This window comes from Annulohypoxylon truncatum (genome assembly GCF_022578515.1).
Source record: "Annulohypoxylon truncatum strain CBS 140777 unplaced genomic scaffold F4807scaffold_12, whole genome shotgun sequence".
Taxonomy (NCBI): domain Eukaryota; kingdom Fungi; phylum Ascomycota; class Sordariomycetes; order Xylariales; family Hypoxylaceae; genus Annulohypoxylon; species Annulohypoxylon truncatum.
The window spans coordinates 264,872-280,440 of NW_025953798.1; the positions used below are offsets into that span (position 1 = coordinate 264,872).

At 49.6% G+C, this 15,569-nt stretch overlaps 6 protein-coding genes across 6 annotated transcripts; 3 read left to right on the forward strand and 3 right to left on the reverse strand.

Moving 5' to 3' along the window:
- The first annotated feature begins 301 nt into the window (after positions 1-301).
- F4807DRAFT_466969 (heterokaryon incompatibility protein-domain-containing protein) lies at positions 302-2,387 on the forward strand. The gene is made up of 2 exons (XM_048002434.1): positions 302-907; positions 970-2,387. Exons 1-2 carry the CDS (start codon positions 385-387, stop codon positions 2,295-2,297), a joined length of 1,851 nt encoding a protein of 616 aa, XP_047855106.1. The 5' UTR covers positions 302-384; the 3' UTR covers positions 2,298-2,387.
- Positions 2,388-2,446: 59 nt separating this feature from the next.
- F4807DRAFT_52825 (UFD1-domain-containing protein) lies at positions 2,447-4,217 on the reverse strand. The gene is made up of 3 exons (XM_048003164.1): positions 3,940-4,217; positions 3,544-3,873; positions 2,447-3,490 (listed from the first exon to the last, which is right to left on the reverse strand). Exons 1-3 carry the CDS (start codon positions 3,940-3,942, stop codon positions 2,657-2,659), a joined length of 1,167 nt encoding a protein of 388 aa, XP_047855107.1. The 5' UTR covers positions 3,943-4,217; the 3' UTR covers positions 2,447-2,656.
- F4807DRAFT_52819 (uncharacterized protein) lies at positions 3,930-6,149 on the forward strand. Its single transcript, XM_048003163.1, has one exon. The coding sequence runs from the start codon at positions 4,494-4,496 to the stop codon at positions 5,805-5,807; it is 1,314 nt and encodes a 437-aa protein (XP_047855108.1). The 5' UTR covers positions 3,930-4,493; the 3' UTR covers positions 5,808-6,149.
- F4807DRAFT_52798 (uncharacterized protein) lies at positions 6,148-9,177 on the reverse strand. Its single transcript, XM_048003162.1, has one exon. The coding sequence runs from the start codon at positions 8,968-8,970 to the stop codon at positions 6,727-6,729; it is 2,244 nt and encodes a 747-aa protein (XP_047855109.1). The 5' UTR covers positions 8,971-9,177; the 3' UTR covers positions 6,148-6,726.
- A 1,550-nt stretch (positions 9,178-10,727) lies between these two features.
- On the forward strand, positions 10,728-12,401 carry F4807DRAFT_421945 (PTH2-domain-containing protein). The gene is made up of 2 exons (XM_047997623.1): positions 10,728-11,750; positions 11,856-12,401. Exons 1-2 carry the CDS (start codon positions 11,339-11,341, stop codon positions 12,179-12,181), a joined length of 738 nt encoding a protein of 245 aa, XP_047855110.1. The 5' UTR covers positions 10,728-11,338; the 3' UTR covers positions 12,182-12,401.
- A 115-nt stretch (positions 12,402-12,516) lies between these two features.
- Positions 12,517-15,202, reverse strand: F4807DRAFT_52894 (uncharacterized protein). Its single transcript, XM_048003166.1, has 2 exons — positions 14,754-15,202; positions 12,517-14,696 (listed from the first exon to the last, which is right to left on the reverse strand). Exons 1-2 carry the CDS (start codon positions 15,097-15,099, stop codon positions 12,853-12,855), a joined length of 2,190 nt encoding a protein of 729 aa, XP_047855111.1. The 5' UTR covers positions 15,100-15,202; the 3' UTR covers positions 12,517-12,852.
- Positions 15,203-15,569: the final 367 nt, after the last annotated feature.

Below are 15,569 nucleotides of genomic sequence, written 5' to 3' on the forward strand. Positions count from 1 at the left end.
CCTCCGCGTATTCCTATTGGTATTTCGAATATCCTTGATTGTTCGCTTATTCTCATAGTCGCGAGCTAGGATTCAGCTCCATATGGGTCTTGGTTTCGTCACGGCCCCCAAGCACCAGTCAAGCGACCATAACACTAAAAGGTCCAGGGATTTCTAGACCATTTAAATCCCTATACTATAGTTTAGTCATTCAATCACTAGATTGATAATGATATCCAAAAATAACTACCATGATATATCCAAGTAGTTACCCCTGCCAACCCGCGCGTTCACATGTTGCGCCGTCACCTTATAACTGCGCCCACTCTTCAGCTATCCAGCCAACATCGACTTCGCTTCAATAGTAAGAGTCGATAGAGAACTGGAACTTTCTTCAAATCGAACATGGCTAACATCTACGATCAAGTACCTCTAAAAGCCCAGAATAGTATCAGACTCTTGAAGTTACTCCCAGCTTCTTCAACTAAAGATCAAGTCAAGTTCGAGCTTTTAGAAGCCACTTTGGATCAATGCCCATCCTTCAAAGCTGTTTCTTACTCTTGGGATGGCCAACGTCCTACAGAAGAAGCTCTGTGCTCGGGACAGCCGATTCGAGTCACATTAAACTGCAATAATGTGTTGCAACACCTAGCGGCGAACTCTGCCGCGCCCTCGTTGGTATGGATTGACGCTATATGCATCAACCAGTCCCCAGAAGCCGTAATCGAGCGTAATCAGCAAGTGAGCATCATGGGGGATATCTATACTGCCGCGGAGGAAGTAGTCGTGTGGCTTGGATCGAAGATAGAGCCGTCCTGGGAAAAGACGTTTCTCGACCTTGCCAAGTTCGCCGACGCAAACCTATCTTCTGGAGACGAGAACTATTTGGAACATCTTCTTGACTTAGCTAGTACGATTGACACTAAGGGTAAGCTCCCTATACAATGTGTCGTCTTGGAGATACTTACACGAACACTTGTGTTATACTAGCTCTCAACGATATATTCTGGGGCATAACCTGGTTCAGTCGAGTCTGGGTAGTCCAAGAGGTATCCCTAAGTCGCAAAGCAACTTTCATATACGGCCGAGTCACCCTCAAATACTTCAACCTAATCAAATCATGGTCCGACCTATACAGCACACAAAAAGGGGTCAGTCTCGTACAGAACCTGAACCAGACCCTATACAACGGTTTCGGGACCCACGTCGTATCTCTCCAAGGCCCAAGACGCGCACTCGCTATCACCGAAGGATACGACACAATAGAAGAACTCTTCCGCCAAGCATGTCGGCTTTTAGCAACCGAGCCCCGGGACAAGGTATACGGTTTGCGCGGACTGCTAGTTAGTTACGGCATCTCGCTTCCAGACCCGGATTACAGGAAGCCGATAAACAGCATATTCATGGAGACTACTAAAGCCATCATGAAATTCAACAAGCGTCTGAATGTGGAGAGTTGTTACTACATCTCCGACGACTGGCCCTCCTGGGTTCCGAACTGGGCGAACTCGCTGCCGCCTCCAACACCGAAAGGGGACTACCACGCCAACAAGGGCTCAAGAGCTTGCTTCGACTTCGTCGACCTCCCGAACGGCTCTACCGGTGTGCGCACCACCGCCGTCATAATCGGAAAGGTCTCATCCGCTTTGGGAACCTGTCTCCTAGGCCGCTACCGCACCGCCGAGGCCCTTAAAACCGACTCCATCCTGACCCAAGTCGAGCAACAAGTCGCTCCCGAATGGAGGCAAAAGCGGCTTCTCGCAGGCGACGACATCGCGAAATATCTCGCCGTATACAATATCCGCGTGCTGCGCCTCGCGCTCTCGTACATGGAACACGAGAGCAGCGGCTACGACACTTGGCGCGAGGACCTGTACCAGATCGTCTTCAACCAGGCGTCGATGGACGACAAACTCGACATGCGGAAGCCTTTCTCGCAGTGGCTCGACGTCCTCGGAGATCTTCCCTCCAATCTCACAAAGCAGGAAGTTTCGAGCATCGACGACACCCCCGAGATGGAACTATACAATCGGATTTCGGCAGACGACAAGATTTCGGAACTACATGAGCTGTTTACCGCGGCCACATATTTCTGGACCTTCTTCAAGACGGATTCGGGGGCGTTTGGGGCCGGTGCGTATGGAATAACGGCTGGGGATAAGGTCGCGCTGATCGCTGGTACGTGTATGCCTGCGATAGTCAGACATGTTCACGGGGATAATTACCGGATCATAGCTCCAGTCTATATCTGTGGGATCATGCAAGGAGAGGCTTGGCCGAAAGACCCTACGAGTCTAGGGAATATCACTATTATCTAGCGTTAGTATGCAGTACTCATGCCGTCATCAGTTTGAACATAGATTATTAGTCTACGGGCTCTACTGAATCTGGGTCAGATGAAAATCTCCTGATGTTAGCAAGAGCCCTATTGAGGCAATAAGGAGCAATACCTACCATGAAAACAACACCCTTATCAATACTTGCGAGAATCCCTGCAAATGTAGTCGAAGCCGTTCAAATCAATAGCACCCAAGCACCTCAGCAACATCCCACCAAAGCACGAGAATATCATGATCATCATATTAAGCTACCAAACCCTAGTCGCAGTACCTAGCAACTCCATAAACGCCTCGTCGATGTCCTAGTTAGCTCACTTCAGTTTCACATCCCGTCACGCCTAGCGTCCATCCAGTCGGCGTCCCTCATTCGCCTTCTTCTCCGGCGCCTTACCCTTTCCCTCGCCCTCATCCTTCCGCTTGACCACTCCCCTAAGAGTTTGGCCCTGTCCCGCGAAATGCGGTCTGGCAGCGTTCTCCTTCTCCGCCTCCTTATCCGCGTCCGTCTTGACGGGCTTGATCTCGTAGCCGAAGAACAGCTTGTTGGGGGGTAATCGGAGCGGCATAGGACCGTTCGTTCGTCGCGGCGGAGCGGGAACGGTGTTGGTCGATGCGCCGGCTACGGGAGTCGAGGGTTTGGGCGTCGGGGCCTTGGATCCTTTCTTAGCGTTCAGCTTGTGGCCCTCGCTCAGGAAATGCGATGAGACGGCTCGGGCGCCGGCCGCGGCTGTCGTAGCGTTGGGGGCGATAGCGTCGTAGTTGATAGACTGGGCCATCGTGCCTTGGGGATGCATAAGCCCGCCGGCAGGTAGGCCGCCTTTCGTACTTCGCGGTGTGCTCGTTCCGCTACCCTTCTGTGGTTCGACGTATCCCACCGGTGGGGCGAATTCCACAGAGACATCCGTCTCAATCATACAGACACCCATCTTCTCAGTCTCTGGCTTCACCTCTAGAACTGCTACCTCGTAGACCTCGTCGTTATACTCGAAGTTGAAAACGTCGCCCTTGGTAAGCGTGGCAAAGTTCCGGAAGGCCTTCTCTAAGACCGCCTTGGGGTCGCTGATGTCGAGGAAGTTGGTTGACTGCGGTTGTAGTTTGACCATCTTGGCTAGCTCTAGGGATGTCGTCTTGATCTGGATCATGTCGCCGACGTCTAGTTGTAAAGTTTGCATCATCTGTACTCGTTAGCCACAGTCCATAACCCTCCTGGACCTTGAATCAAACGAACCCATTGTGGTATGTATGCTCTGCCCTCCTCCGCTACGAACTCTAGCACACCTGCATGAGTCAGACGTTCCTTCTCGCCGTTCACCAACTCCATCATAAGGGGCCACTGCACGTGCAGCTGTGAGATCTTCTGAAGTGCCGAAGGTGGTAAGAATATCTTGGAACCGTAGTTCAAGTCCGGTCTCTCGGCTCCGGGGGCCATGATAATCGGGTAGCAGCGGAAGTACTCGTCGAAGCGTCGCGCGGCAGCTCCGCGCATCATGCCGGAACGAGCCATGTACGCCATGGCTGCTGGGTCGTCGGCGTCGAAGGGGCTGAATCCACCGCGATACTATAAGGTGTTGAGATTAGAAAAATGTCTAGAAGTTCGGAGCATAGAGCCGGTTGTGTAACTAACCATATTGAAGGTGGGGTTATTCGGTGCTTTGGGAGGTTAGTTTGTAGATTTGGGGAAGATAAGATTAAAAGAGACGTGAAGGTATCGTATTTTAAAAGACTGGGTGAAAAACGACCAGAGTTCTAGTCAGAAGTCGAAATAAGTTGTTCGTGTTAGAAGCTTCCCTGACGCAGCATACAAAGCTATTGGACTTTTCTTAGAAGCTACAGTCATCTACCCGAAGGCAACTACACTTGATGACGAAAGTTCGGGTGTGATATTATTCCGCATAGGGTGGCACCTTCTACATTCACCCGCACTGACACCCGACAGCAGGTTAGGTACGAGCCAGGGGTAACGCTAAAAGCTCCACTAAGCGACCCATAAGATTCCCTAAACGTGCTGTAGCTTCCTGCCCCACCGATGAGCTGCAGCTATGTACAATCGAACAAGGGCAAATTTCAACGTCATTTTCCAACCTGCCAATAAGGCTCTACATATTTCATTTCATACCTTCCACAACCCATACCTACTTCGCAAATAACCCGCGACCAGCTTCATCGTCACAACCCAAAATGTCCTCCCGATACAGCGCGGCGCGCCCCAAACGCGCGGGCGAGAACTACGCGCGAGCGCATCACGCAGAGCCGAACTCCAAGAAAGTCAAGTTCGACGTGAGGAATCCGTCCGCGCTCGCCCCCGACGCAGGCGACGACGAAGACGAGGACGATAACGACGTATTCTTACAGGCCGATGCCGACGTCATCCGCGGAAGCGCCGCTACTAAGCGCGGTGCTGTAAATATCGACGGTTACGACTCGGATTCCGACCGGGAGGATCTGGGCACACTACACGCGTCGAAGTCTAAGTCGAAGAAAGAGGATGAGGATATGGACGACATGTTCGCGGCCGACGAAGACGTAGATGAGAAGGATGATACTGTGGACGACACCACTGGCAAGAAGAGCAAGGAAGTCAAGTTTGTGGATACGGGAGATATCGACGGCCAAGTAGCAGAGTCGAAATCCGGAGGGCACGTACGACTAGACGATGAATCGTCCGGAGATGACGACGAGGAGACAGTAGAGCTCGCAATACAAGAAGAAGGGATCGACGAAGAAGTTGGTGCCGGAGGACTGAAGAAGCACGCCCCCAAGGTCGAAGCATTCAACCTAAAAGCCGAGAATGAAGAAGGACGGTTTGACGAAGCCGGCAATTTCGTGCGCAAAGCTGTGGATCCCGATGCAATTCATGACCGGTGGCTAGAAGGCGTTAGCAAAAAGGAGATGAAGAAAGCAGCGGAAGCCCACGAACGGCGCGAGGCCGAGCAACGGCAGAAGCGCAAAGAAGACGATAGCGCCCTAACCTCAGACCTCCTCAAATCCCTAATTCTACAACTTGAGCGCGGCGAAACGGCATTAGAAGCTCTTGCTAGGCTAGGTCGGGGCCAAACAAAAGCGAAGAAGGTTCCGAAGTGGAAGCAGAAGAAGCAAAAGCCAGACTCCATGGACGTCGACGGCGAGAAAGCACCAGAAGACCCGGAACAAACCCGCATCAAGGATGCCATCGACGCCATCACCGAGGCCGCGGATAAACTGCTCGGTAGAGACCGGCCGGATATCTACGATAGGGAGAGGGAGCGTTTGGTTCGGGAGTACACCCGCGAAGCAGACGAGCCGTGGGTAGAGCCGAAAAAGAAGTCCGAGGAAGCCCCTGCGAATAAGATGTGGGAGTTCCGGTGGACGGACGGCAGAGATAACGCCGACAAGCAAGGGCCTTTCGACGGCCCAACCATGAAAGCATGGCAGGATGCCGGCTATTTTGGAGAGGGCGTCGAGTTCAGGGAAGCCGGTGACGATAGTTGGAGTCGTGTTGCCGACTTTGTATGATTAAGAGGTCCTGCAAGACCGCAAAAGCGATACCACTGGCGTGTCTAATGACCGCTCTATGAATACGATCTAGTACTTGAACTTGATGTATAAACAATTCCATACAGAGATCAAAAGTTGGCATTGCGCTTAAGCAGACCGATATATCCTAACCATGTCAAAAAGGGACATCATGACGTGACACAGATACCCGGAGTTATTTTCCCCATTCTTCTATTTTGCTATAACCACAATACATGGCTGCTTACGACAAGAATAGATCTACCCATCTTTAGAACCCAATCGTGAGAATCCACCCGAAACGACGATATCTCAACCAGCCTACAACATAGCACAAGCAAATTATTCACATTCAAGAGAAATCGACACAAGTTCGGAAATTAGACGTGGTAATCATTCAAAAGTACCATTTTGCTCGGTCATGCCGGCGGGATATCATCGAAGCAGCGCAACCGCTGCCGAGTTGGGAAAATACACAATAGCCACCGATTAGGGGCCGATCACCTCCTTTGCTTCGCCTCCACCCCTTCTCTCTCCACTCCATATATGAAATCACTCCAATGCATCTAGCTTTTTTTTACTCAACTCTCTCCTCGCTTAGACTGAATTTGCGTATGAAAAAAATCAATCAGTAAATCCTGTATGTCCTAAGCCTAAACAGCTCCGTAGGATTGCGCACGTAGATAAACCCCCTTAAATTCCGTCCGTTCCAGCGAGACGCCGCATGCCAATTCCAGGTCGCCCTCGACCATGTCTTCACATCTCAGATACCCAAACTCAGAAGGATTGTTGCAGACGCGGAAATAATAAAGTGTTCTGGTATCGTGTCATAGGAATCATGGTTCGTAATATACATAAGAATGCAGGTTAATGCCGCCGCAAACGCCGTATATCTTGTTTGGTGGCACCGATTCTAGTTTCAGTTCGATGTAGCAGTTCCGTTTGTTACAGTATATCCTATTTTGGCGAGGGCGTCGACTGGTTTCCATGAGCTGTTCGCCTGCATGACCTTTCGTAGGATATCGAGAGTGATCGGTACAGCTTCTTCTGGTGTCGTCCAAGGCCCAAGTCGATCAATAAGCTTGCCTATCGAGCCCCCGTCATCTGATTTGGAGCTTCCGTCGTATACGCCCATGGCTCTGCGTGCGCTGTCGGCCTGTCGCCAGGTGTCTTGCTGCTCCTTACTGTTTGTGAGCATCAGATTCGCGAACTCCTGGTCGTGAGGATAGGACCACACTATACGGCCGATATGTACAAGGCAAATACCTTGAAGGCGCAATATTAACGCAGTCAAGGCATTGTGTCTGGCACAATCGCTTCTCGTCACTCGAAATAGGGGTAACAATTCCCTTAGTGACCGAATCGAAGCAGGTTTGCGTTCCAAGTCAGCAGCATCGCTCTGCAGTTTGAAGCCGAACAGAAACGAGACCAAACACTGGATGCCAGCGGCAATAGCAACCTGGCGCTCGCGCTCCGAAATCCCTTCTGTTTGCTTCTTCAAGACGGCATCTCGTTCATGTTTTAATTTGATGGCAAGTTGTATTATACTCGACGACCGTGACTGTAACTTATGTAACTTCTCCGGATCAACAAACGGGCGCCGTCGTTCGGGTGGTTGCGCGGCGGGGGTGAGGCCATTCGTAACTCCCGGAGTACCAGCTTGTGAACTATTGGATGCGACACGAGTCATTGCTGATGATTGTCTTGGTGGTGTTGTAGGGCGTGTATTCTCCAACGTCTTCGGCCGTTTGATCGCTTCGCTAGCATCCGCCGCTGGGATGGGTCGCTTACGTGCGGTGCCGGGTTCTAAGCTATCGGAACGATCACGAGCTACAACAGCATCTTTCCTCAAAAGGTCGATCTTCTTCCTCCCAATGGGAGGCAGGGCTAGAAGTCGTTCTACCCTTTTCGCATTTCGTTTCTTGTACTTCAGAGTAACCTTAAGCGACTCCCGCTGTCCTTTGTTACTATCCACATGGATGGTCTCTTCGCGCTTTGAAGGCTTCGCCGCTTTCTTCTGGCCATTAGGAGAGTCCGAAATTTGACTACTTCTTTGACTTGAGTCCTTTAGGTCCTTTGACGGAGTAGATTTGTTCGTCTTTGCCAACTCTTCGAGTACAATGGGTGGGAGTGTCGGGGATAGGAGTGGTGGTATTTTGCGCCTCTCGGAACTAGGTGACGGTTCGCGATCTTCCCGGCTCTTCTTCGACGGTGGCTTTAGGCTGTTTGAATCTGCCGGCTTCTTCTTGGGGATGGAGCGTGTTGTTTTAGGGTCATCATCTATGTAGTCCGACATATCTATTGGAGATAGCAAAGGCGGCACATATGGCGGCTTCGAATTTGAATTGTTTTCCGTCCTCTTATCTGCTATATCTCTGGTTTTAGAGGACTTTTGGACGCCGTTCGTATGAGTGCTAGGTTTGGGAGAAATGCCTTTGTGCGCTGTGCTTGCTAGTGCTGATCTACCATTTGTAGTTGGAAGAGTTTTCGAGTCTCTGGCTAGCTTCTTTTCCGAAGATATCAGCCGCTCAGACTTTTGTGGCGTGTGGTCTTTGCTAGGGCGCGAGCTTATAGGGTTCGGTGTGGCATTCTCAACCTTGCTTCGCTTCGCTGGCTTGGAATCTTGGTCTATTTCTGCAAAACGTTTTTTCCTCTCCGGTGAAGGGCTGCGATGGCGACGCGCCTCAGACTTCAGGCTAGCCTTTATGTCGGGTGCCGCCCTCCGGCCATCACGGTGGTCGTCCATCTCCTTTACTACCGGATCCGGCAGTTTCTTCGTAGGCGCATTCGCCTTGGCGGGCTGCGCAGGTGGTTTAGGCGGCTCTTCGCCGTCAGGAGACTTCTTCCTGTTCTTATAATCTTTTAAGGACAGTTTCGTCTTAGGTTTGTTAGGATCGCTCTTCTTGGGCGTCGGGGTATCTGTCGCATTGGCAGAGTTTACAGGCTCTTCTCGTACGTCGAAATAGGCTCTCGTAAGGAGAATTCCACGCTCGGCGTCACTGATGAATGTTGTGTATTGGAGAGGCCTGATGATTTCTTCTTCTAATCCCTTCTCGTCTGTTTGTTCTCTGTATCGTCGCGTCGTGTCAAGCGATAAGTAGTGTGCTTTGAAGGGCAAGATGTTTTTAACTAATGTTTCAATCGTCTTGGTCGCTTCCTCCATGGTTTTCTTTGTTCATGCAACTGCGAAACGTTGCACGCGAGCTTGGTGCTAGGATCATGAAAGAAAGAAAGGAAAGCGCGGTTACGGGTTACGGGTTACGGTTCACGGGTTGGTTGCTGACTTAGGTACGAAAGGACGGCGTTGAAGATATCATCAGGGTTCGAGATGTTGCGATAAGGAATTTCTGCATTTTTTTGAGTTCAGCACGCCAGTTTCACCTCGTCGCTATAGGATGAGTATAATGGGAAGATAGTAGACAGAACAACATATGACATTAATACCCGAAAACATTATAATATGTAAATATTCAAGAAATGGTAAAAGATAGTTCAATTACCTGTACTGCGTAGATAGGGATTGGTTGAATTGGGAAATAATGGAGATAGGTAGCACAGTACATTGTAGAAAAATAATATGATTATATCCAGGGCATGGGTATGGAGTATGGGGATGTATGGATGTATAGATGTACCTTTTGTTATGAAGAGGTATTGTGGTATTGCGGTATTGAAGTATTGGATGTATCGACTGACCTCAAAGTTTCCAAGGTTGGGTGCGATAGTGACGCTGGCTCTTGCCCTGCACACCGCGCACTCTGCACTCCGTACGGCACGGTATAATACAATGCAAATGTGTAGCAAATATGTAGATACCTAGACACAGGCTATTGTTGTCGCGTACACATCATCTGCTGTCTTATCCAGCCTCCAATAAATCCTCGCGACATTCGGCCCGGCGCATCGCTCATCAAACTGTGGCTCGCGTCGGCGAATGATTACAAGAACAAGAAGAAAAATAAAAGAGACCAGGATTGCGAACCGCGGATCGATGTTTTGGCGAAGGGGAGGAGCAAAGGGAGAGCCAGGGGTGGTTTGAGGTGAAGCTCGTCGGAGAAGGAAAAGAGAAGGAAAAAAGAAGAGTCGGGTTAGGAAGCCAGGTCAAGATAGTGTGCGTGCCGATAATTGTTGTTGCAGATGATGCGTGATGATCGGCAAGCGGGAAGATGTTGGTGAGAGTGCAGGTGGTGGAATACCGACCGCAAGTAGCAATCGTTGTAGGTAATCCGTAGTGAGGTAGCAGACAAGGTAGGAACGTCAAGCGTCAAGGTAGAGAGAGGTAGCGGCACGTCTACCTTGACTACACAACAAAATACAGGGATGTTCCAGTATGCTAGTATGGGTGGGTTGTGGGTTGTTGCTTAAGCCTTAAGCCTTTTGGAGTCCCCCTTTGTGAGGGACCGGAAGGTGGCAGAGTTGGTTCGGAATGGAGCAGGACAAGCAGGGGCGGGCAAAGATGGACCCCCAGTTTTAACCCGTCGTCACGTCGTCACGTCGTCACTCTCCAGCTAATGTTTGCTTGCCGCCTGCTACTGTTGTCACTGTTGCGGCTGGCAGTTTCCTTCGTTACGCTGACACACTTGCACGCCGGGTTATAACGTTAGCGCTAATGGTGTAAACTGCCAGGTGCCAATGCCAAAGTGGGATTTGATGTGGCTTTGCGTGGCTTGCCGGTTCAAGGATCCCTACACAACAGGATACGTACTGCGTAAGCGTTCCCATGCGTCGGGATGAATTGATAGGACAAAAAGGCAGAGATAGACCATTAGCATCACATCATTCACACCCGACTACTACCCTATCTATCCAGGTGTCTACAGGCATCTAGGTGCACCTAACCGATTATGGCTTACAGCAACGCAGGACTAAATCCAGCACATGGCGCTGCCCAGCAGTGTGCTTCTTCCTTCTACCGAGCGATGCATTTCCGACATGTACGATAAATCCGTTAAGCGAGAAATGTCTCTAGATGGGAAGCACAACATGCGATTTTCTCCATTGTAGATCTTTGGTAGGATCGCTTCACTTTTAGAATGTTCCACAATCACCATCACTGGACTTGCTCTTCAGATCGAGACAATTTGCTGTGAATATGGATGGGTTATGTCTATAATTAGAGCCGCTGGCAGACAAGGCTGCAGGGGTTGGTACAGGTAACTTTCTGATTTTTTGGGTAAGGCAAGGCTCGTGTGGAACACCAAAAGCTAACGTGGGGTGCTTCATGTCGCGTATTGCAGTAAGATTCTTAACCCTTTTTTTCCTTGTTTAATACCCTAGGAAAAAAGAACACACAGCCTCGCAGTTTGTCAGCCTCATGTTTTCAACAACAAGGTTCTCTGCAGGGATTTAAGCTGCACAGCTCCAATAGCTATACATATTTCTCCTTTTTCGATTTTTACAGTTTTCAAGTGGAAATTCTTAACCATAGTGAGAATATCACAAACTGCAACATCAAAGACTTTCTGTGATCGTCGAGAGCACGACGACTCAAGAACTCTTCATACCCCAATATTCCCACCACATCCGACAAGATGGCAGACAAATCAAGCAGCCTGCTCCTAGCACCTTCGTCAATGATCGTCGCCACCAGCATCGTAACCTTTCTAACAGGCTTCATGTTCGGCGTATACTCGATCCGCGGCTACCTATTCGTCTCCCCAGCCCTAGCTTCCGAGCGACGAAGCAATGTCGACGACCCGGTAGAGAGCGAAGAGTCCGACATAGACGATGACACGATACTTGACCACGCACCCAATTGGGCGAATGGGGAGGACGCCGACCAACGAGACGGGCTGAGGATGCCTAAACAGAAGAAGTCTAAGAAGGCTACCAAGGCAGAAGAGAAGGATGACAAGGAGGATGTCATCCCTCTAGCAGATGCACCCGCAAACGAGGAGTGCAAGTTGGTACTAGTTGTACGGACAGACCTAGGCATGACAAAAGGTTCGTCTACACCCAATCCACCCAGAAGCAGCTTGTCCATTACACCTAGTTTCCTTCACTCCCTCATCCCCACAAGTAGCCACCCACTAACCTCCTTTCCCACAGGCAAAATCGCAGCGCAATGCTCCCACGCCACCCTCGCATGCTACAAGACCCTGACCAAGGCCGCAAGCCGCAACCCCTCGTCCCCCGAAGCCAAGCTCCTACAGCGCTGGGAGCGTCGCGGCCAAGCCAAGATCGCCGTGCAATTAAAGTCCGAAGACGAGCTCTTGGAGCTGATGGGCAAGGCGCGGAGCCTAGGGATAACCGCTGAGGTCATCCAGGACGCCGGGCGCACGCAGATCGATCCTGGCAGCTTGACGGTGCTCGGCGTTGGGCCCGCGCCCAAGAGCTTGGTAGATCGGGTTACGGGAGGGCTCAAGCTATTATAGGGTGGTCTTAGGATATGGATTAATAAGACACGAGGGGAGCATGGTCGGTAAATAATGCGGACACGACAAGGCAAAGCATATAGACATGGGCATGATAGAGCGCAAAGGGCTACGAAAATACATCCACGGGCGGCACGTCTGAAATACAATTAATGATAAACTCGATGTTTTTATATTGTCGTGTTTCCAGGGAATTCCTCATTGTAGCAAGATCCCTCAGGAGCCAGGATACTTGCGTCTCATAATTCGAAATCAAGCGTCAACTCCATGAACACACATTAGACTCCTTATTGCCAGGACCTATCCGCCCACTGAGGGACATTCCCTCCCGACTTCTAGCCTCTTGTCACTAACCTTCCACCATTTTCCCATTCCAAATACTCTCGAAGGAGCAACAATAGCAGCATAAAAGGGGTATTTTGCAATGCATGTCTAAGGCGATAACTCGAGTATTTAGAGGTTCCCATATGTACCCTCACCATACCGAGAACCGCAGTCCACGGTATATCACTGTCCTTGTTGATACGAACGCCAAACCATAAGCATGAATAGACTGAGTTTCGACGCCTTTTCGGCCACCTCACACCAGATCTTCGCGAATACATGAATTCCAAAAACCCAAGCCAAGAGGGTGATAGCTGCCAAGAAAAGCCGCTACAGTCGAGCAGAAATCATAGATTATAACTGCTGCTGCGGTGCTGTTGAGGGGCGAACTGGCCGTTTGAGCCAAGCTTCCGTTTCTTAGTCATTAACTCCTCAGAAGGTGACTCGGAGGAAGCGTGTCGTTTCCCATCAAGTGGAGAATCCTTCATAATTTCGGCAATTTTTTTGTCCTTATATGACGCGAGAAGTTTTTGCTCAACTTCAAAAATCATGTTCTTCAGTTGCATAAGCTCGTTCTCAACTCGGGCAACCCGTGCTTCGTTCCGTTGTCCGTACGGATCCAATTGCTGAAGAATCCTCTCGGCCATTTGTTTCGAGCTGAGATTCGACCACTGGCTATCTAACACTCGGACAGACAGTTCTAGAGCGTCAAATCTCTTTTTAGCGTTGTCTATCTCCGGTTTGATAACCTTGACGATAGCCTCGGTGCTAGCAACTCCATCATAGCCGTTATTCTCCTGAATACCCTTAACCTTCTTCTCGAGCTCCACAAGGCCGGCGTGGACACGGACAATCCGTTCACCAAGTCTTTGGCCTTCTATCGACTCAATACGATTTTCAAAGCGACGCAGGCTCTGACTTTGTTGATCCGTAATTTGCTGTAGAGCGCCGATCCGCGTCACCATATCCGGATCTTTTGAAGCAGCCACTGTTAGACTTAAAGTATTGACGGTTGTTTGAACATTGTCGATGCGAAGTCTCACTTCATCAACCATCTCGGCACAGGCATCACCAGAATCAGCGACCACCTTCTGTATGACCTCGTTGAGAGAGTTAAGCTTCTCTTCAACAAAAGCCATGATGTCTCCTGTTGCCTGATTGGCTGCTGGGGGTGTGGCTTGTCGTGCTTTTTCTAGGGCCTGGAGGGCAGCTCCTGTCCCCTGAACCGATGTTTCACTCTTATCAAGCCGTGACGTAGCTGATTCTTGAAATGATTGGAGATCTTGACGTAGGGCTGTGATCAATGTGTCATGAGAAAGTAGTTTGGTTTTGAAATCGTGATCGATCCACGTTTCAAGAATTTCATTGTACGTCTCCATATCGAGATCTTCAACCTTCTCCATAGAGCCACGCACCTTGCCGTCCACATCATCTACCTTCGTCTTCAAGGATAGTAACTCTTCAGATAACTTATTCACCTCATCTTGAACTCGCTGAACGAAGTCTTTGGTGGACTTGAGGTCTGCAACCTGCTGTCTAAGTTCCGAGTTTTCGGATTTCAGGGCGGTGTGATCAGATTCGAGAGTGGTGTAACGAGACTTCAAGGCGGTGAAATCTTGCTCTAATGCGGCCAAAGTCTTATTGGATTTGTCCCGGTCGTTGAGTAAAATTTGTATCTGCACTTGTGCTTTGCCCATCTGCTCTTGTGTTTGAGCCATCTGCCTTTGTCCCTCAGAAGCTTGTTTCTGAAATTTCTCGAACTCAGCTTCTAGTTTTGTTAGCGACGCTGCTTGGTCCGCTGCCTGGGGATTCGTAGGCGTATGCGATGATATGGCGCAGACAACCTTTTCCAAATCTTCCGCGTATTGATCATCGAGTTCGGCAAGCCGCTTGGAGACGTCGTCGCGCTCTGCCTTCCCACTTTCTTCAAATCGTTGCTTGAATTCAAGATATGGTGCATAGTCGTCGACTTTACCACTAATCTTACTCACTTCCGCCTGACGTCTCTGGTCCTCACGTAAGAGTTTGGATTTCCGCAACTTCAAGAACGTGCGTTCTTCTGAGGTCTTATTGCATTTAAAAACAGCGTCAAGTACATCTTGCAACTTAGGGTCTTTTGCCTTTGGAATGATAGGGGTAATTGCAGAATTGGGTAGGGTGTTTGGGTTAGATTTTCCAACTCTATTAGCAGCTATTGGGTATGTTAGAATGGTGAGTTGTAAGGTGGTTATCAGGGATCGGAACTTACCAGGTTCAGTGGGGACATTACCAAACGCACTCATAGCAGACCGAGTTGAGGATGATGACCGAGGCCCATCGACAACCTTCGTGTCTATGTGAAGCCTTTTTGGCGAACCCAAACTACCCTTCTTGCTAAGGTGTGGACTTCGCGGAGGTCCTCTGGGCTCGCGCGGGTCTCTCATGTCCCTCGAATCGCGTCGACCCTGATCCATGTCGCGAACTCGGTCTCGTTCAAAGTTGTTATTGTAATCGTGAGGTTGTCCTCTATCTTCATTTGGCTTATAAGACTCGTATCCATTGAAGCGAACTCGTTCATTCTCATAGCTGTTGACTCTGAATCGAGAGTACGACATGATGAGGTAAAATTGAAATAAGTTTACCTCGCAACCCAGATGAATAAAGTTAACCCGCCTTTCGGCCCCAGCCCCGATTTCTGAAATTTACAATGCGACTTCCTGGTAGCTCAGTCATGTATGGTAATAGCATTTCCTTAGAAACTTAGGCCACTTCCAATCTAGGTAATTGGAAAGCTTATACGAGACCCCGTAATGTTTGCGCGCCTAAGATATTGAATCGAGATTGGATTCGATCAAACGCTTTTTGTATGTATGACAAGTGCTATTAACTTTGGAGGTTGCGTTCGGTGGGATTGGACTCAGACGGAAATCACCAAATATTTCACCTCGAAAACTGTACTCGAGTATTAAAAGTACATTAGAACACTTGAGAAGTTTCGGACGAGTCCTCTTCAATAATTCAAGCGAATCGCGTGAATTTTCAGCTCGAATCATAAGCTGTAAGGGCGAGGGTTGGTCTCTTCAGA

Coding starts and splice junctions, on each gene's coding strand:
- F4807DRAFT_421945 (XM_047997623.1), top strand. CDS start 11,339: ATGGCAGACAAATCAAGCAGCCTGCTCCTAGCACCTTCGTCAATGATC. Junction 11,751..11,855: donor AGACCTAGGCATGACAAAAG/GTTCGTCTACAC, acceptor CCTTTCCCACAG/GCAAAATCGCAGCGCAATGC.
- F4807DRAFT_466969 (XM_048002434.1), top strand. CDS start 385: ATGGCTAACATCTACGATCAAGTACCTCTAAAAGCCCAGAATAGTATC. Junction 908..969: donor TAGTACGATTGACACTAAGG/GTAAGCTCCCTA, acceptor GTGTTATACTAG/CTCTCAACGATATATTCTGG.
- F4807DRAFT_52819 (XM_048003163.1), top strand. CDS start 4,494: ATGTCCTCCCGATACAGCGCGGCGCGCCCCAAACGCGCGGGCGAGAAC.
- F4807DRAFT_52798 (XM_048003162.1), bottom strand. CDS start 8,970: ATGGAGGAAGCGACCAAGACGATTGAAACATTAGTTAAAAACATCTTG.
- F4807DRAFT_52825 (XM_048003164.1), bottom strand. Junction 3,491..3,543: donor GAGCATACATACCACAATGG/GTTCGTTTGATT, acceptor TAACGAGTACAG/ATGATGCAAACTTTACAACT.
- F4807DRAFT_52894 (XM_048003166.1), bottom strand. CDS start 15,099: ATGTCGTACTCTCGATTCAGAGTCAACAGCTATGAGAATGAACGAGTT. Junction 14,697..14,753: donor TAATGTCCCCACTGAACCTG/GTAAGTTCCGAT, acceptor CATACCCAATAG/CTGCTAATAGAGTTGGAAAA.